This window comes from Vulpes vulpes, chromosome 12 (assembly GCF_048418805.1).
Source record: "Vulpes vulpes isolate BD-2025 chromosome 12, VulVul3, whole genome shotgun sequence".
Taxonomy (NCBI): Eukaryota; Metazoa; Chordata; class Mammalia; order Carnivora; family Canidae; genus Vulpes; species Vulpes vulpes.
In genome coordinates, this window is record NC_132791.1 from 74,626,469 (window position 1) to 74,645,327 (window position 18,859).

Genomic DNA, 18,859 nt, shown 5'->3' on the forward strand with positions numbered 1-18,859 from the left:
CATGAGGAGTGGCTCCTTATATGCTTTCAGGTTGGGAGAGGGTTAGGGAGAGCACAAACCTCCCAGGTATTTGGGAAACAAAGTTTCTAGGACCCCGAAGGGGCCAGCTGCTGTTGGGAAAGGTCATTTATTACTGTTTAGTAAGAACCCGGTCATGAGACTCTCCAGATGAACATCAGATGCTCCTATGCTTTAGGGGACAATTGCCAACATATATTTTGGGGGTGGAGATAAAAGAAGTTTCCAAAGGAATTTCTCTATGTTCAAGTAGACTCACAGGGTCCTGAATGTCAGGCTAACATCAGCTAAGGTTGCCTGTTGCCCTCAGCATGGTCCACACCGAGGCAGCGGAGCTCCCAGAGAAAGGTCACTGCCTGTTTCAGGACTTGTCAGTGGGCCGAGGGTTGTAAGGAAATCTTTGTTTGTTTGTTTGTTTGTTTGTTTTCTCACGTCAAGTGCTAATTAAGTGGAAAACAATGAATGTGGCATCTGTTGGGCTGATTATACATATATGAATCAGAGAGAGGTTGCCCTGGGTGGGGGCACGTGGCTGGGGCCAGCAGAGCCCACCTGACCTGGTCCTCTCTGCTGCGTCTGCAGCATAGATGTCACAGTGCGTATTGTCTCCTCTACCCTCATTGTCCAGAGATGCCACAAGCCTCTGCCTCTTGGGGCCTGCGGGGCTTAGTGTGGCTCTAGGGGATGGTGGCTGGAAGTTGTGAGTTTTAATCAGAAATAATTGAATCTTCTTGTTTCAAGAGTAAATTGAGAGGGAGTAAGGCCAGATCCTGGCACTAGGTGGGACCTGGTGCTGCCGGTGGGAGGGTAGGCGGTGAGGGGCGGGGTTTCTCCCTTTTTGGCTTCCTTGATGGTGACCTCTTGACCTTGGCGGGTCGGCAGGCTTCTCTGGACAGGGGATGCGGAGGGTGCGCAGAAGCCGGCTGGGATAGCGGGCGCCGGGCCTGCTGAACGCCCCACGGCTGGAGGCCCCGTCCTCACTGCTCGGTGGGTGAGTTGGGCCGCTGGGGATTGAGCTTGTGCAGATGGAGGCAGATGCAGGGAGTGTGTCCCGGTCTCCTCCACCCTGAGGCAGGCAGAGGGCAGTCTTCGTCGTGGGGACGCTCCCAACCCCCAGGCCCCGAGGAACACTTAGGTATCGGGGATGTGGCTTGGGGCGCCTCCGCTCAGGCCACACTCGGGCCCGGGAAAGCAGAGATCGGGCCCGGGAAAGCAGAGATCGCAGAGGGGAGGTTCTGGGGCAGATGGGTCTCAGGGCCTCCTTGGGTGCTGTTCGGCAGACGGGAGCACCTCCGGCTCATGCCCTGGGAGCGAACTGCATCCCTGCACCTCGCCGAGCTATTCCATGTCCTCCCTGCTTGTGGGAGGCTGCACCCTGAGGACAAGAGGGTCTGATCACTGGCCGGGCAGGGGCTGAAAAGGGACCCGAGCAGACAGCTGACGAGAGCCGAGAGCCTAAGGCCACAGCGCAGGCACTGGAGGTGGTGTGCTGGCAGCGCCCTCGGAGCCCTGCAGGTGGGGGGGCCTTCCGCCTTTTCAGAATTGCCGTGGGAAGCTGCTGACGGTAGTTTCAGGTTGGAGAGGTGGGTGCTCTCTGGGGAGGGAAGATGGCGACACATTCCCTGGGGGGATTTAGGCTCTGGGAGGGCGGGACGCGGACGTCACGAGTCCATAGAGCTCCCAGCCTCCTCCACTCCGGCAGGAAGCTGTTGGGGAGGCTCGGGACCTGCAGCTGCCTGCAGCTCCATCCCCAACCAGGGCCCCCAGCCTGTGCAGCAGGAGAGGGCCTGCGGCACAGCAGGGAGCAGTTTGGCCCGCTGTCCCACTTGAAAACTGAATAGTCCTGATGGGAAGGATGGACAAACAAAGGGATGGACCCGCCTCACCAATTAACTCCATTGTCAGATGCCCTTTTTCTTGCTATTTTCCGTTTCACCAGGAGTCTGGAGACTGTGAAAGAAACAGGGTCCTGTGGGTTTTAGTCTTTGTTCAAGGGACCACCCTGAGGAAGGAGAAGGGAGGTGATCGAGGTCTGCCTGGAGCTGGAGCTGCCAGGGGCCCAGGCATCCCCAGGGTTGGCCGCGGCCAAGGTCCTATGGAGTATGTGCCTCCAGCTCATTACTTGTTTACTGTGTATGTGGATCCTTACTACTCCATCACGAGGAATGCTCGCGAAAAATCCACAGAACCCCGTAGTTGTCAGCACTACATGGGTCTTGGAGTGTTCTCCTTCCACATTTTCTGGCAACAGCAGATCAGAAGGAAGAGGCTTGCCCGGCGTGGTCTGTGACAGGTCCAGAGCACTGTTGTCTTTGCAGAATAATGCTGTTGCCCAGAAGGTGCTTTGGGACCCAGGGATTCCTGTCCTCAGTGGCACGGAGTCCAGGCTTTGGACACGAACACATCGTAGTGTTGCCACACTTTAGGTCTCATGAGGTGGGGTCGGCAATGATTACCTCCCGGGCCCTGCTGACCTGGGGACGGGGGTGTCAGTAATTCTTGCTGTTCTTTGAGCCAGGACAAAAGCTGCTGTTCTGTTTCTCTCTGACCTCAGGTCTCTAGAGGCAGGCAGCAGCCAGTGGAATGGAAGGCAGATCTTCGTAGCCCCCAGGCAGCATCCCTGGGCCAGGGTGGCTGAGCCATGGGGACAAGTCCCTGAGCCCTGGGCCTCGGCTTTGAGGGAAAGTGCACTCCTCATACAGGAAAATTTGGACCGCAGAGCAGAAAAACAGCAGCCCCTCGGAGCAGAGGCATTGGTCCAGGGAAACCATGCCAAACCCCAAGGCCTCTGCAAACCTGGTGCGCCTGCGCGGTGACCGAGAGACAGACTGTAGTCACTGGGGCCTGGGCCCAGGGTGGATGAAGCTAGAGGCAGACACCACGGAGGAGGAGGTGTTTGCACAGCGGGATTCCGTGGCACTGCTGCAGGGGCTGCTCCAGCAGGGGGAAGCCAAACACGGAGAGAGCTGGTGGAAGGCATGGGTGCAGGTGAGGAGAGGGAGCACCACTCCTGACCCCGAGTCCTTTTGTCTGCTGCAGTCTGTGGTCACGTGGAGTTCCGAACTGTTCCAAGCTGAACAACACCTGGGATAAGAGGCTGCAGGCTTTTCTCAGCCTCCACACTCCCCCTACCCCCAACACCACCCCTAGCCCATCTGGAAGGACTTCCCAAAGTTGGTGCAATGGCAGCCCCCATGCTCATCATCTCTTCCTGCCTCTCGGTCCTTCCTTTCCTTTGTATGGAATAACACTGCAGACTTTGCGCCTGTGTTTTCATATTCCTCCCTGCCTTCCATGGTTTTAGTTCTCTCCCGGTTTGTAAATCTTGTGCTTGTGTGTCTGTCTTGTATACAGACTCCCCGAGTCTCTCTTGTTCTTGCAGAAGCCAATCACCTTTGAAGATGTGGCCGTGAACTTCACTCAGGAAGAGTGGATGTGTCTAGATGCCAGTCAGAGGGCTCTGTACCAGGATGTTATGTCTGAGACCTTCAGAAACCTGATGTCTGTGGGTAAGAGGCTGGGGCTTCCTCAGTGCCTCTCCCAGGCCTGAGACAGCTAGCTTCCCTGGGCAGGTGCATCAGCTCACATGTACAGACTCTATACCTCCTGCACCCTCCAGCTAGGAGAGATCTAGGTCTGTCAGCTCAGGGTAACAGGAGAAGAGATGAAATCATGAGGGCAAAGATGATATATGTAACATGACGATGATTCATAAATGTTCCTGTTCACCAAGCCAGTATTTACTGAGTTGCCAGGAACTTTGTTAGGAGGGTTTCCTCCCTGCCCCTGCATGTCCCGGATTATGGTTCTTAAACCACAGACACGGATGAAGGTAGTCTGTTGTCCCCACTGGGTATGAGGGGCCCAAGCCTGGGACCTTGACTCTTCCGGTCCTACCCACCCCCAGCTCAGAATCTGTCTAACCCAGATCTGATCATCAAACTTGGACAAGAAGAAAGCCAGCAGAGAGCAGAATTCCAGCTCTGTCTCCTGAATGGAGAAGGCCTCCTTTCAGGTGAGCATTGAAAGGCGGGGGGCAGGTAAGGGCCCAGGTGTACCCTGGGGGAGAGGAGGCTGTCCTGGTACCAGGGCTCCGCACATCCTTACCTGGTCCCACCTGAAGCTGCAAGAGGGCTTGAGGCCACCTGCTTGCTTGCATGCCTTGGCTCCAGATGGATACCTGCATTCTCTAGGACAAGTGAGTATGCAGTTTCCAGGGGTCAGCATGCACATAGGGTGCTCACATCCCTTCCAAGAGGACAGGAATGGTAGGGACATGAGCTTGGTGCTGAGTTCAAGGAAAGGAGACTTGGTCCTGTGGCAGAACAGAAGGGGAGGGCTATCAGGCTGCGCTGAGTTATGTTGGACTGAGTCCCAGTCCAGCCAGATTATGAATGGCACCGCCCTTCACTGAGGTGTCCCCATTTGTACGACACATGAGGTCATGTGTGAGCATGAAATATTGGAAGTGAGAAGATATGGATTTCAAGAAATGTGGGTATAGGCTAAAGTTCTCTGATCTTGTTGAAAGATTCCAGTTTAAATTTTTATTCACTTTTATTTTACTTTGTATATATTCTTAAAGATTTTAGTTATTTCTTCATGAAAGACACAGAGAGAGAGAGAGAGAGAGACAGAGACACAGGCAGAGGGAGGAGCAGGCTCCATGCAGGGAGCCCGATGTGGGACTCGATCCCGGGTCTCCAGGATCACGCCCTGGGCCAAAGGCAGGTGCCAAACCGCTGAGCCACCCAGGGATCCCCTTTTATTCACTTTTAATTTGAAAACCCAAAAGTCCATTCCTGTCTCAAGCCTGAGAGGTCTGAGTGTGAGAGAGCCAGTGTTGGTTGGGCACGTGAGAAAGTTGGGGTTGCGTAGCCTGGATGGAAGGAGAGCTGGCAGGGGCTTCTCCTGCTGACCCTTGGTTTTTCCTCCTCTATTGCAGGCGGCAGGCAGGAGGCATGTCAGGAAGAGACTCAGGCACTGGGAGATGACAGGGCTGGTAGAGCTCAGGCCTCCCTTGATGGATGGGGGGCAGGTGCAGCCTCTGCTCCAGCAGGGACCCCACACAGGGCCCCTGTGATCCCAGCATCCCGCGCTGGCAGGCCCTTTCTCTGCCACATCTGTGGCAGGACTTTCAGCAAGCACTCCAACCTGCATAGCCACCAGTTTGTTCACATTCCCAACAAGACCAACAGCTGCAGCCATTGCGGGAAGTCCTTCCGGAACCCCAAGGAGCTCGGCTATCACAGGCGCATACATCTTGGGGAGAGGCCCTTCTGCTGCCCGCTCTGTGACAAGACCTATTGTGATGCATCTGGGCTGAGCCGCCACCGCCGTGTCCACTTGGGCTACCGGCCCCACTCGTGCCCCTTCTGTGGGAAGGGCTTCCGGGACCGGTCAGAGCTGAAACGCCACCAGAAGATACACCCAGACCAGGAGCTGGGGGCCAGAGACCAGAAGTGCATTGTGAGGGCCCCAGACCCTCGAGCTGGATCTCAGGAACATGCTGGCTGGAGCCAGGGGGCCAGCCAGGAGCTTGTGGCTGTGGACAATGCCCTGCTGACCAGGACCCAAGAACCCATCATTGTAGACAAGGGTCCTATGGCTCAGACCCAGCCAGGCATAGATAGGAAGCAGGTGATCCCTGTGGGATGGCGGGCACCAACTGGTGCAACCCTGGGGCCCGGCACCAGGACACAGACACCCGGCATGAGAGCCCTCTGCCTGGATACCAGGTCCAACTGCCTCCCAGCAAAGCCTTCAAGAATCAAGGTCTTCTCTTGCCCTCACTGCCCCCTGACTTTTAGCAAGAAAGCCTATCTCTTTAGCCACCAGAAAGCCCACATCCCTGAGCAGCCGAGCTGCTGCTTCCGCTGTGGCAAGTCCTTCAGCTCATTGTCAGGGCTGGTCAGGCACCAGCAGACACACTGGAGGCAGAAGGTCTACCGTTGCCCTGTCTGCGACGTCTGCTTCAGGGATAGAGATGGCCTCATGGGCCACTGGGGGGGCTCCAAAACCATGGACCCGTGCCTGGGCAATCTCCAGGCCTGCTGGGCCATCCTGGGTCAATGGCTCGGCTTCTTTCATGGTGCTGCCAGTTGGGCTGGGAAGGAGATCGATCTGCCCCCAGATCCAGGCTCCCAGGAGAGGGTGGGGAGGGTGGGGAGGAGGCACCAGAGGAGAGAGAGCAAATGAGGCCATGAGGGGCTCAGTGCACACCCAATGGAGGTGTTCATGTTTGCTTCTCCAACGCACTGATCTCCAGGCTCAGGAGATGGGGTGGGGAGAGAGGTAGGGGTCACCAGGGAGACACAGGAACCCAAGGGGATGAGACGTGCACACAGAAATTCGTATTACTATAATTATCACCTGACTTGTTTCTTTGCCTGATAGACATCAAGTAGTAATCACTGGAGGAAACAGTGGATGCTTGGACAGGTATGAGATGGGCGAGCAAGGACCAGAGGGGGTGGAGCCTGGGGGACCTCCCCTATGGGGAGGGGGGGTCAGGCTTGTGTTCTGATGCTCCCCACGGGGCCACACAGTGCTCCAGCACCATCCTCACTGAGCTCCCGTGGTTCCCATTCCTGCTCCTGCAGCCCTCACACCTCTCAGGACTGACATCTTAGAGTAAACAACCACCATATTTGAAGTTGGCATGCTGGAATTTGCAATGGGGGGTGGGGAGGTGCTCGACCTTCCTGCCTGTGTCACTGTGCAGCACAGGTATCCATCAGAGAGAGGGGTGCCTGCCTGGCCATGGCCATGGAGGGCTTCCAGGTGGAAGAGTAAGAGAGTAGAGAGGTGTGGGCTGTGAAAAAGGGGAAGAGAACTCAGTCCCATTTGGAATTCAGAGCATTCCTGGAAATGCAGATTGGATGCCCCGTAGTGAGGAGGCCTGTGAGTGTAGGACTTGGTGGGTGCCAGGCCCTGAGGTCAGTCCTTGGACCAAGCAGGCTGTCCTCCACCCTTGCCAAGATAGCATCACTCAGAAGGGGTTTCCTAAAGGAGGAGAAAGCAACTTGAAACATCTGTCACTGCCAAGACATTAATCCTTGGAGAGGAATAGCCCTGGGCGGGGAGAGTGTTGTTGCCTCTGCACCCACCTCAGGGGCTGGTCTCGCAGCTGAGGCCCAATACAGCTGCTGGATGGGTGGGAAGGGAAGCAGCCAAAGTGGGGGTTAGGCTGGGCATTGGAGTGCCCAGGCACCAGGACACAGACACCCTGCATGAGTGTCTGCCTTACAGGAGGAGCCTCTGCCAGCCAGGCTCTCCAGCTCCCCCCCACCCAAGACTCTAGCTGCCCCCCCCCACAGACTCTTCAGCCTCCCTCCCCCCAGACTCTGGCACCCCCGCCCCCAAGCTCTTCAGCTCCACCCCCAGACTCTCCAGCTCCCTGCCCCTCAGAGCTTCTGGTCCCTCCACTACCTGCCCCCCTTCTGCCTTCTTGTTGTTTTGTTCTCAGCTTATAAAAAGAGAAAACTTACTTAGCTCCTCAAGAAACTGCCCTGGAAAGAGAAAAAGAAGGGAATAAGTGGCTGGTGGAAGATGACTAGGTTCCTCCCCACGTACCCACCCGTCCCCTCTGCTGAGGCCCCCCCCATCTCAGCAAGTAGCTCTTATCATGGACTCTGAAGAGCCTGACGTTGGCTGGCCTTGGGTACAGAGGAGGACAGAAATACCTGTCAGACACTGGTCCCCCCACTCAGAGGTCCTGCCCCCCACCCCACAGCACCTGCTAGTCTTCGATGAAGCCAGTTGTAGCAGATGATCAAGGCAAGCAGGGGCCCAAGAACCGGCACCAGGACAAACAGCGTTATCTTCCAGCAGGGCACCCTCAGGAAGTGGGGGTCTGGGTTGGTGGCCACAGAACAGAATTAGCATGTACCCCCTGGAGCCCCACCCACCCTTCTCTGTTATTCTTGGTTTTCTTAACCTGGGGTCCAAGGACACCACAGCGGTCTGTGGACGGAGTTCAGGGAGCTCGTGAACTCAATGAGAAAAACATGCATCTTTATTTTCACCAAGCTTTGACTGAATTTAGCATTTCTTCTATCATAAATGTAAGCAACCAACCAGTCATCAGCAGTACCTGTTACTTTATCACCAACAGAAATCACAGATACTTTCATTGCCATTGGAGCTGTTGCTGAAATCTCAAAATGCTTGTCAGTATTTTGGCAAAGTTATTGGACCTGCTGCTACATTGTTATTTAGTGCATTTTTATTATTTAAAGAAACATTTGTTACTCTGTTACAGATGGGTTTATATTCTGATACCTGTATTTCAATTTAATGGTTTTCTTTGCAAGTTTATGTGTTAAGTTTTATGTAATGGTTTAAAAATTTTAATCTGGAAAAGGTTCCATTAGAGCTACAGCAGAACGCCCAGGAGATTCACAATGCAGAAAGACATAAGACCTTTGCTTTTAGAATCCTACAAAACAGAGCTCTTGTTCCTCCCTTTGTAGGTTGCAAAGACTGTGTGCTTGTCTGCACGCTGATGAGATGTCCTAATGTGAGGATGGAGCACTGCCCGTCCTGGAAGGCTGCTCCGAGCAGCGACCTCTGCCCTGCCTTGTGGCATCCTAGAATTCCTGCTGCATCCATGCAACAAGGTCGTGGTGCCCTTGTGTTGCAGGCATCATCCTTACGCACTGGGCACCGTGCGGTGAATGAGCAGGATGGGGACCTGTCTGGAAGGGCCAACAGTGTAAAGGGGTGAGGTGTCTTCTCTCTCTCTCCCAAGCAGTTCTTCCCTAGTCAGCCCTGTGAGGTTACCTGTCAGTGCTCATGACAACTCACTTCTATCATGTGGGTTTAGTCGGTGATGCATAAGCACCACCCCCCCCACCCCCACCCCCACAACTAGACATCAAGCCTGCCTGCCTGGAGGGGTGTTTATCTCCTGTCTGTAAAGTGCGGCTCAGCGGTTTAGCGCCGCGCCGCCTTTGGCCCAGGGTGTGATCCTGGAGATCTGGGATCTAGTCCCATATTGGGCTCCCTGCAGGGAGCCTGCTTCTCCCGCTGCCCGTGTCTCTGCCTCTCATTCTCTCTTGAATAAATAAATAAAATCTTAAAAAAAAAAAGTTTGGAAAGAGACGTGCACAAAGACCCTGTAGAGGGAACCGCTGGCATAGGGCCTGGCACAGAGAAGTGTCCCCCAAGTATTGGCTGCCATCTCACCCATCCTGGAGGCAGTGGATGCTGACTTTCAAAGAAAAAGGCAGTGGAAAGGAACAAGGAACCAGGGTTCTTATTTCCAGCTGACCTGGGAAGACCTGGTTTCTGGCACTTACCAAAAGTCCGGTGGAGGTTCTCTGAAAGGAAACACACCAAAAAGGGACTCAGTGGCAGATCCCTCTCCTCCCCAGAGCCTTTGCTATTAAGTTACTTTAAACTGTGTCTAGTTGTGAGTGACCATGGCAGAAAGGGAGCTGCTGGACTCTGTGCCCCAGCAGGCAGAGGAAGGAGACCTACCGCAGTTAAGGGCTGGCTGCAGGGGTCTGAGATACTAGTGAATTTTGGGAGGAAGCACAGGATCTGGGGGTAGATGCAGAGGTAGTCCTAGAAAATGACCACATTGGTGATGCCCAAACACCAGAGGGACAGATGGCAGAGAGAGAGCCACTAACACTCACCGATCTCGGCTCGAAGTTTTCCTAAAATAGAAAAAGGCAACATTTAGAGTTTCCGCTGGCATTTGATGGGGTTCCTGCACCCAGTGCCCTGTGATTTGTATAGGCAGTTTCTCAGGAGCCCAGGAGCATCCTCGGGAGTGCCCTAGCCCTGCTGCTACAGTGTGGACTCAGTATTTGAGTTGAGGACTTGAAGGGCAGTGCCCCACACCAACTTCCCGGGTCCTGGCCTTGGGTCTCCTTGTTCTCCACTCACATCCATCCCTCCCCCCCTCCTGCCCAGGGGCTGTCACTTTGTGAATATTTTTATTTTTATTTTTTTTCACTTTGTGAATCTGAAGCCACTTCCTACCTGGAGGAGGAAGGGAGGAGTTCAGCCTTGCCCTACCTACTACTTGCACCCAGGGAGTCACCCCAGAACAATATCCCCTCCGGTATGGGAGGGAGGCTGTTCCCTCCATGGGATGTCTGGGAGGATGCCAGGCCCTACCCCAGCTGGATTCAAGCCAGGCCACAGACACCACATGCCCTTGTGCTCAGCTGTGGGAACTGACAACCACACTGGGCACCAGGATGAATTCAAGGGGAGAGAGGAGACCCCACCACACACCCTTGCATCCCCATCCCTCCCCGTGGCTCTATGCCCTTGGACTGGGGCAGGGGAGGACAATACAAGGGCATAGCTCAGAATACATCTTCAGGTGCAGTAGAGGAGCTTCGTGGACAGTCCTCCGTGTTGCATGGAAAAGAAGCAGGAAACAAGCTGAGAACACCCCCCATGTGGCAGGGACATTCACTCAGTGTCCTCGTGGAAACCTCCATTAGGCACCAACATGTCTGGCCTTCAGGTTCACCATCCCAGGCTGTGAAGCTGCTGGGGCAGCTCAGGGACCAGAGATGGGGGCTTTAGGCCTGGGCTCTGCCATGTTCAAGGTGAGAACGCTTACAAGAATGTTGAACCACAGCGGCCTTAGGCTCACTGGTCAGCTCTACCTCACAGGGAAATTCCTGTCTTAGAAATGAGAGCATTTGGGAAGACATGAAACTGGTCATTGTGGACATGTGAACCCAAAGTCACCCAAAGTTAAATATGAGTCCCTCAAGTTCCAAGAGGCAAAGTCCCAAGCAGCCCATACCTCTGAGTCTGTGCTGCAGGCAGAAGTAGACCAGGCCCACTGCGATCTGCAGGAGGAGCACAGGGAGGACAGCGATCACAACCAGCACTCCAGGGTTGATCCAGTAGAAGGGATCTGAAAGGGAGAAGCAGTGCTGGTCCCCAACGGCCGGCACCGCCTAACACCATCCCAGGGGCTCAAGACACCAGTCAAGATGAGCAGGATTCAGGGAAGAGGACACAGGGCCTGGGGGGCTCTGTTGGGGAAGCATCTGACCGTGGCTCAGGTCATGATCTCGGAGTCCTGGGGTTGAGTCCCGTTTTGGGCTACCTGCTAAGCCAGGGAGTCTGCTTCTCCCTCTGCCCCTCACCCTGCTTGTGATCTCTCTTGCTCTTTCTGTCTCTCAAATAAATAAATAAAAATCTTAAAAAAAAAAAAAAAAAAAAAAAAAAAAAACAAGGAGGACACAGAACTGAGCATAGCCTTGCAGGAAAAGTAGGTTTGTTTCCAGGAAGGGTTAGTTATTTGCAAGGCTGTGTACTAGGCCCATCTGACAGAGATCTGAGAACCAGCTGAGAGACTTAGACCTGGCACCCTAGGTCATGGGCTCACTGGAGGGGTCCAGGGGGAGGATAGCCGGACCCCTGACTGCCCCCTGCAGGAGGGAGGAGGGAGGCCCGTTCAGAGGCCAGGGTAATGGTGAAAACAATGCCCTAAGCTGAACCAGGACGCACCAAGGGTAGGAAGTCAGCATGTGTGGAATTAGGAAAAGCATACATGCTGATCTTCAGTAATCTTTAAACTGACACTTAGCATTTCTAGTAGCACAGGCCATGAACAGAACCTGTGACCCCGTCATCAATAAAACCCACAGATACTTTCATAACATATTAGAGTTGCCACAGAATCCTCAAAATATCACTTAGTTCATCACTATTTTTTTTTCAGGGTGATCACATTTAAAAAAAATATTTTATTTATGCATTTGTGAGAGACAGAGAGAGAGGCAGAGACACAGGCAGAGGGAGAGGCAGGCTCCCTGTGAGGAGCCCGATGCGGGAATTGATTCCAGGACCCCGGGATCACAACCTGAGCCAAAGGCAGACGCTCAACCACTGAGCCACCCACGTGTCCCAATCACATGTTTTCATCACATTTTTTTAAAATTTGAATTCAATTTGCCAACATATAATACACAGTGCTCATCCCATCAAGTGCACTCCTCAGTGAGTTCACCACTTTCTTGAAATTACACCAATTATCAAGGACACTTCCTATCTTGTTATTGCCACATTTTGATAGCTGTGTTTCAGTACAAATGTTTTATTTAATGCATTTAAAGCATCCTTCTGAGAAGGGATGAAAAAACAGGTTGTGGGGGGAGGAGGTACCTGCTGGCTCTGTCAGGAGAGCACTCTTGCTCTTGGGGTTGTGAGTTTAAGTCCTGCACTCAGCACAGAGTTTACTTAAAAAGAGACAGAAGGCATTCACTAACCAGCAGTCCGCCAAAGGGGCGGCATACAAAAATGCTAAGACCCCATTGTGCGGGGCTGTTGAGACAGTAGGACATGCAGGGTTTGATGCTTGAGGGGTGGGAGTGGGACCACTGACAGGGCTCCTGTCAGCTCTGCCCCTCCATGGTAAAGCCCAGCTCTCCAGTGCCTGTGAGCTCCACCTGGGTCATCCCTGGGCGCCTGGCTGGGCTCATATACTTTCCCCCTGTGTCCTGTAACAAGGCCACGTCATGATACTGCCATCAAGGGTGGGGCGTAGGTGTCAGCAAGCAAGTGGTCTACAGGGTTCTTAGGTGGGAATAAAGCCTTTCCAGCTGCAGATTAAGGCTCTTCCCTAGAGTTTTGTTCCCCAGAAGAAAATGCAGGCAATTCTAATCTCGGACATCTTCTCAGAAGTGACCCACAATGTGGGTGCATAGCTCAGTGCTTCACACACCTGCATACCTTCACTAAGTACTAGGATCACAGAAAGAGAAAACAAGGAGCCATTGGGGCCAGCTGATGAAAGCAACACAGAATCTACGGCATCACCTATTAATGCTTGAGAAAATCAATTAAACCTGGGTCTGGTTGCAATTTTCTTTCTTTCTTTTTTTTAAAAATATTTTATTTATTTATTCATGAGAGACACACAGAGAGAGACCAAGACACAGGCAGAGGGAGAAGCAGGCTCCACGCAGGAAGCCCGATGTGGGACTCGGTCCGAAGGCAGCGCTAAACCGCTGAGCCATCCAGGGATCTCCTGGTTGCAATTTTCTATTACTTTACAAGAAAAAACAGGTCTGGGCACCATGTTGAACAGAATGGGAACAGAATCAGCAGATTTCAGGCCATGGCAAACCCCAACATGACTCTTGTTTAGATTTCACTCAAACTAAACAAATGTAAAAAGTATATATTTGTGAAACAATCGGGAATTTCGACACAAAGTGGGCACTGATGATATGAAGGAACTTTTTTTTTTTGAAGGAACTTTTGTTAATTGTAAAAGATATGATCACAGTATTCAGGTTGTGATTTTTAAAAAGACTTCTTACATTTGAGTGATACATTCTTGTTTGTTTTCCAAGTAACCTTGACCCCCTAGTGTGGGGCTGGAACTCACGACCTGAGATCAGGGGTGAGCACTCTGCCTGCCCTGGTGCCCCTGCATGACACATTCTTGAGCATTTAGTGAGGAAATGCTAACATGGCCCAGCATCTGCCTCAGCAGGGAAGGGGGAGAGGCTGACAGGAGCAGGTCAGGTGACAGTGGCCAAAAGGCAGCGGGACCTGGAGGCTCCTTGCAAGTCTCTCTATGTCTGTGACCTGCTAAGCTTCATCGTGAACAGTTTAAAGAAAGGATTAGAGGCAGCAAGTAGTAAAATCACGAAAACAAGAAAAAAATAAAGTTGGAAAGAAAGATAAAAGACTCTAGAGAAGGAGGGGAGGTAGTTAGCAGCAGCAGCAATAGTCACCACATTCTAGCCTCCGACTCGGCTGGATTCCTGGCTCCCCAGGCAAAGTGGGCAGTGCCTTGTTTGCTTGTAAAACACTCTTGCTTTAGACTCTGGTTTGCGGACGCCCAGGTGGGAGGAGGGGGTTGGAATGTGGGCGTTAGCCCAAGGATGGACTTCGTGCCCTGAGGCAGTTGGCTTTTCTTTTCTTTCCTTCCTTCCTTCCCTCCCTCCCTCCCTCCTTCCTTCCTTCCTTCCTTCCTTCCCTCCCTCCCTCCCTCCTTCCTTCCTTCCTTCCTTCCTACCCTCCCTCCTTCCTTCCCTCTCTCTCTCTCTCTCTTCCTTCTTTCCTTCCTCCCCCCCCCTTCCTTCTCTCTCCCTCTCTCTCTCTCTGAAGGTGGGGCTGTGCTGGGGGCTCTGAGGGCAGACCCAGACCAATCAAGGGAGAGTCTGCAGGTACAAACTCCAGCGCGAGCAGCTGCGTGCACAGTGCTCCATGCACAGAGCCATCTTCACACCCCTGGCATCCTCTCCAGAAATGGGGCTTTGTTATCTTGCACACAATGTGTCTTCTGGCAGGAAGATGTGCAGAAGTGACCATTGTGTGCAAAGCCAGACAGTAAGTTCCAGGATCACCTGTCATACAAAGTCATCAAAGGGGAAATAATGAAGGTGGCGTCTTTCTTTCTGCAACTATGTTTGGACATTTGCTTCCTTCGTGAACCTACCTGGACCCTGCCCCCACGAATGCATCATTCAGTGATGTTCCTTGTCTAATAAAACACCACAAACACATCAGCCGAGGAATTGATCACAGTGGGATTCGGTCATTTTGACTCCTTTGGAATAATGCCTTCGTTTATCACAAATAAACCAGGAGACAATCCAAAGCCAGACACAGAAAGAAGAAAGACCTCACTGATGAGCTGTGATCAGCTCTCAGGTTATTCATATTCCCTCTAGTGGCACAAAACAATCAGAAATGGATTATTTGGGGGGGGGGTACCCTCTTTCTCATCTTTTTTATTTTGGTTTTCCTTTCTTTTAAGAAATTTTTGTTTAGTTTTTCTCTGTATGCACATACACATGTACACATTACAAATTAATTTACACGAATGCATACACACGACCTTACGGATAATTATGTCTTGGCTTTGCTTGATTCACACCGCGTTCACACTGCTGATGGGACCGCGGTCATGGACTTGGACTCTCTGTGGGTGCACTGTGTCTGTGTGCGCCTGTATCCAGGAGCATGAAGCCCCGTGCTGGCATCCTCACCCCAGTGCCTCAGAGCATGGGGCACGGCCCTAAAATGCTAGGCTCCAGGCATACCCACCCGGTATGGGAACACCACTGGTCGGGCCTTCTCCCTGCTCTTGGTTGCCTCTGACCCAGCTTCCTCCCCACTGCACAAGGAAACAGCAAATGCTCAGGGCTCTCAGAGTGAGGTGTTGGGGTTGCAGGGTCCTCGCAGCTGGGAGAGTGATTGCAGTCTCAGAGAGAGGCCCTGCATTACTCACCTTCCACTTGCAGTTCCATGGCTGCCTCCTCCTGGTAGGAATGATCCCGGAAGAAGCAGGTGAAACCGCCCTCGTCAGAGAACCGAACATTGCTGATCCTGAGCGTTACCTTCCCCTCGCCCATACTTTCCTTCAGCAGCTCGGTCCGCCCCCGATACTCAGGTGCTTGCTCTGCGTCCTGATCCCTGCCATTGCGGTAGAGGTGGACCACTCTGGAAAAGGGGGGTCGGTACCACCCCACCTCCATGCCTGTGGCGTTCTTCCCAGGATAGATGCGACATGGCAGCTCGGCCTCATCCCCCACCAGAGCCCGGAGTGGGTGACCTGGTCCTATTACTCTGAACTGTCCTGTGCAAGACACCAAAGAAAAGAAACAGAGTGTCACAGGGGCCTGGGCGCACAAGTGTGTCCAAGGAAGGAAGAACCGCACCGGATTTTTACACGGAATTCAGGAGCCAAGGAGGAGCTCCATTTCCCTCAAAGATCCTCGGTTATGGTGGTGGCACAAGTGCCCCAGAAAGAAGCACCATTCCAGCAGGTACTCACCTTCCTGCCAGCTGGATGCCTCTCTGACTCCTCAGTCCAGCGTTTAGGTCCCATTACGGGGCATGCTCTGGCATCTCGCAGTTCAATTCTTGGGATGGGGGCCCCATGTTTGGACTTAACCAAGCTGCTCCCCACTTTCCCCTGGTGGCTCTGCTTGGGCCGCTCCTCCACCACCACCTGTCCCGGGCTCTCAGCCCTTAGTCCTCACTCAAAAACTATTCCCAAAATGTTCCACCCTGGAGCTGACTCTCCTTCCTTTCAGCCCAAACTTTTCCTATGTGGTGAATGTCTGTCAGCCAGACTCAGAGCTGCAGAAAGGTAAGACTGGTTTCTCCATGACATCTGTGCACCGGCAAGGATGTCTGAGACCGAGCAGGGCTGGGCCTCCCGGCTGCAGCTCCCTGAGCTTGGAAACCTGTTTTCTGCTCTGTGTCTCCCCAGCACATGACAGCAAGACCCTCTACAAAAACTTGTCAGTGCTTGGTCGTGTGGAAGAGAGCTCCCAAACGACGAGATGCTGCCATGCAACACTCAGCAGGACCCATTGGGGCAGGCACCGCTCAGCACATACATACCCTGTCCTGTTCAACCTAGACCTCAGCCCCCCAGAAGCTGTTGTTAGTCTATCTCCACTGTTGGTGAGACCACAAAGCTGGAAACAAAAAATGAGCTCAGGGGGAATCTTGACTGAAAGCCACATTATGGAGTTTGGTTCCCATTCTGAAGCCCTTGGGAGCCAAGGAAGGTTTCTGAGGAGGAGCATCCTGTCAGCACACCTGTGTTCTGGACCAATAACCGGCCAGACAGCTGGAGGATGAGTGGCAGGCCATGAGCCCAGGCACATGGCCTTTCTGTTGCTGGGGTCTCCCCAAGGCAGAAGTAAAGATAAATCTCACCTGCAGTACTCCATGACAGCTGGAGGAGGAAGAGGAGCAGGGGAAGGCAGCTGGGCAGAGAGGAGCTCCATGGACTTGCCATCTCAGCTGTGACTGTGGACAGAGGAGCACCCCTGCAGCAGGGTCAGGCCAGGCAGAAGCCTGCAGAGTGCATGGCCCCAACCTCTGACACAGCCTGAGGGGAGGGTTGAGGAGGGCAGCCTCCTCTCGGCTGGGCCACAGCTGTGCTGAGCTTGGAAGTCATCACTGGCTGAGTCATCACTGCCAGGCACTTACACAAAAGGGCTACTGACCCAGAGGGTGACCAGCATTTGCTATCCCTACCCCCTTGAGCTATGGAGCAGAGGCTGCCTGGTACTGGGCCCCCTGCCCCCTCTGGGCTGCCCAGTATTCCAGAGGCTTCTGGGACGATACCTCACTGGGCTTGTGAGGTTCCTCCAACCCCTCTCTTCCTGGTGCCAGCTGCGGGGTAGGCCTTGCTCCCTGACCTCTTGCTCCCCTCCTGTGTTCCAGCTGCTGAATGGCTGGGACTTAGTGAGCTCCCCATTCCCAGAGGATTTGCTGGGGAAAGTCATGAGTGTTGCCGGTGCTCAGACCAATCTGAGGGAGGATCACGGAGGTCAGAGGTGAGATTGTTGAGCGGCAGGTGGGGACTGACAGGGCACACCTCCCAGCCTTGGTGTCCTGCTCTGATTTCCACAGTGTCACAGGGAAAAGGGAAACCCAGACTGGAAATTAAGGCCTTTGTCCTGCCCTCAGCTGCAGGGATCCCTGGAGTCAGACCAGTACCTTCACTGATGGGGAGAACGAAGGCCAACGGAAAGTATAAACTCTCCTTACTACCCACAACCCACTGACAAGTCCCGAAACAGGCAGAGGGACCTTCCTCTGGGAGCTCAGCTGCCTCAAGGTTAATACTCTGCTGAGGGCAGCAGGCAACCCTAGCTGACATTAGCCTGATATCCAGGATCCTGTGAATCTTTAACATATAAAAATCCGTTTAGAAAATTCCTTTATTGGGGATCCCTGGGTGGCTCAGCAGTTTGGCGCCTGCCTTTGGCCCAGGGCACAATCCTGGAGACCCGGGATCGAATCCCACGTCGGGCTCCCGGCAAGGAGCCTGCTTCTCCCTCTGCCTGTCTCTCTCTCTCTCTCTCTCTCTCTCCCTATCATGAATAAATAATAAATAAAATCTTTTTTTTTTTTTTAAAGAAACTTCCTTTATCTCCACCCCCTGGACACATGTTGGTGATTATCCCCCACGCATATGGCCCTCTGTTATTCATAAGGAGGGTCCCAGGACTAAAGTTTTATTAGAGGTACTGGCCAGTTGAGTGTCTGCCTTTGGCTTGGGTCGTGGTCTTGGGGTCCTGAGATGGAGTCCTGCATCGGGCTCCCCGCAGGGAACCTGCTTCTCCAACTGCTTGTGTCTCTTATGAATAAATAAATAAAATATTAAAAAAAAAAATCTTCCCTTCCTTAAAAAACAAAAAAACCAGCAGCTGGTTCCCTCAGCATTCTGGAAACCTTGTTTCTAAAATTTCTTAGAGACTTATGCTCTCCCTGACCCTCTCCCAACCTGAAAATATATCATGAGCCACTCCTCCTGACCCCGGTAAGGCTCTTCCGGCCCACAGGTCTTGTCCTCTGCTTTAATAAAACCACCTTTTTGCACCAAAGCCATCTCAACAATTCTTTCTTGTGACATTGGGCAGCACCGCCCAAGGGCTAGGAACTCAACCCTGGTGTACATTTTTTGCTTTTGTCTGAGATGAGCCCATGGGGCTGGGAGGACAGATGGGTCAGCCTTGCCTGGAGTGGCTCATTCCTTCCTGCAGCGCAGGCTGCCCTGGGGCTGTGAGGGTGAACGTCAAGGTCAGGTCAAGTTTGGGAGAGGCAGCATCTTTGCTGTCTGACTGCCTCCCCTGGGATGGGGGGGGTCTCTCCTTGTGGGCCTGAAGTGTCCTGTGACACTCTTTTCCCACCGTGTACATGCAGGTGGTAGAGTCAGGCACCACACAATTCCCTGATCAGGCTGGGGCCGAAGGATGCTTGACATCATCCAGCACTAGCCCACTGGTCAAAGCTGGAGGTCAGGGCAGGTGGGGGGCAGGGTAGGGAGAGCAGAGGGGAGAGAGCTAGCCAACTGAAGCCACTTTGGAGTAATCAC

General features: G+C 53.2%; 3 protein-coding genes across 10 annotated transcripts; 2 read left to right on the forward strand and 1 right to left on the reverse strand.

The window, feature by feature from the left end:
- Nucleotides 1-869: 869 nt before the first annotated feature.
- On the forward strand, nucleotides 870-7,158 carry LOC112912137 (zinc finger protein 701-like). 5 transcript variants are annotated; one of them, XM_072728885.1, is made up of 5 exons: nucleotides 896-1,009; nucleotides 1,299-1,533; nucleotides 2,573-3,006; nucleotides 3,401-3,527; nucleotides 3,947-4,134. In XM_072728885.1, the coding sequence occupies exons 3-5, from the start codon at nucleotides 2,788-2,790 to the stop codon at nucleotides 4,042-4,044; spliced, it is 444 nt and encodes a 147-aa protein (XP_072584986.1). In that variant the 5' UTR covers nucleotides 896-1,009; nucleotides 1,299-1,533; nucleotides 2,573-2,787; the 3' UTR covers nucleotides 4,045-4,134. The 5 variants fall into 5 exon arrangements, 3 of the variants coding, with proteins under 3 accessions (XP_072584984.1, XP_072584985.1, XP_072584986.1); XM_072728883.1 differs by lacking the exon at nucleotides 1,299-1,533 and having other exon boundaries at nucleotides 874-1,009; nucleotides 3,947-7,158; XM_072728884.1 differs by lacking the exon at nucleotides 1,299-1,533 and having other exon boundaries at nucleotides 882-1,005.
- Nucleotides 4,455-6,216, forward strand: ZFP57 (ZFP57 zinc finger protein). The gene is made up of 2 exons (XM_025988867.2): nucleotides 4,455-4,466; nucleotides 4,897-6,216. Exons 1-2 carry the CDS (start codon nucleotides 4,455-4,457, stop codon nucleotides 6,214-6,216), a joined length of 1,332 nt encoding a protein of 443 aa, XP_025844652.1.
- Nucleotides 4,557-17,211, reverse strand: MOG (myelin oligodendrocyte glycoprotein). Of its 4 annotated transcripts, none has more exons than XR_011995626.1 (8): nucleotides 16,690-17,143; nucleotides 15,248-15,595; nucleotides 10,796-10,909; nucleotides 9,663-9,683; nucleotides 9,321-9,341; nucleotides 7,757-8,717; nucleotides 7,509-7,529; nucleotides 4,557-7,023 (listed from the first exon to the last, which is right to left on the reverse strand). XR_011995626.1 is itself a non-coding variant. In XM_025988875.2 (8 exons), exons 1-8 carry the CDS (start codon nucleotides 16,769-16,771, stop codon nucleotides 7,010-7,012), a joined length of 738 nt encoding a protein of 245 aa, XP_025844660.1. In that variant the 5' UTR covers nucleotides 16,772-17,211; the 3' UTR covers nucleotides 4,557-7,009. The 4 variants fall into 4 exon arrangements, 3 of the variants coding, with proteins under 3 accessions (XP_025844660.1, XP_072584983.1, XP_025844658.1); XM_025988875.2 differs by having other exon boundaries at nucleotides 7,757-7,873; nucleotides 16,690-17,211; XM_072728882.1 differs by lacking the exon at nucleotides 7,757-8,717.
- Nucleotides 17,212-18,859: the final 1,648 nt, after the last annotated feature.

What these genes read in the sequence shown, in the direction of transcription:
- LOC112912137 (XM_072728883.1), top strand. Translation starts at nt 2,788, where the DNA reads ATGCCAAACCCCAAGGCCTCTGCAAACCTGGTGCGCCTGCGCGGTGAC. An exon ending in GGTGGAAGGCATGGGTGCAG is followed by an intron (nt 3,007 to 3,400) that starts GTGAGGAGAGGG and finishes TTGTTCTTGCAG; the next exon opens with AAGCCAATCACCTTTGAAGA. An exon ending in CAGAAACCTGATGTCTGTGG is followed by an intron (nt 3,528 to 3,946) that starts GTAAGAGGCTGG and finishes TGTCTAACCCAG; the next exon opens with ATCTGATCATCAAACTTGGA.
- MOG (XM_025988873.2), bottom strand. Translation starts at nt 16,771, where the DNA reads ATGGCAAGTCCATGGAGCTCCTCTCTGCCCAGCTGCCTTCCCCTGCTC. An exon ending in GCTGTCATGGAGTACTGCAG is followed by an intron (nt 15,596 to 16,689) that starts GTGAGATTTATC and finishes TGTCTTGCACAG; the next exon opens with GACAGTTCAGAGTAATAGGA. An exon ending in AAAACTTCGAGCCGAGATCG is followed by an intron (nt 9,342 to 9,662) that starts GTGAGTGTTAGT and finishes GTTTCCTTTCAG; the next exon opens with AGAACCTCCACCGGACTTTT.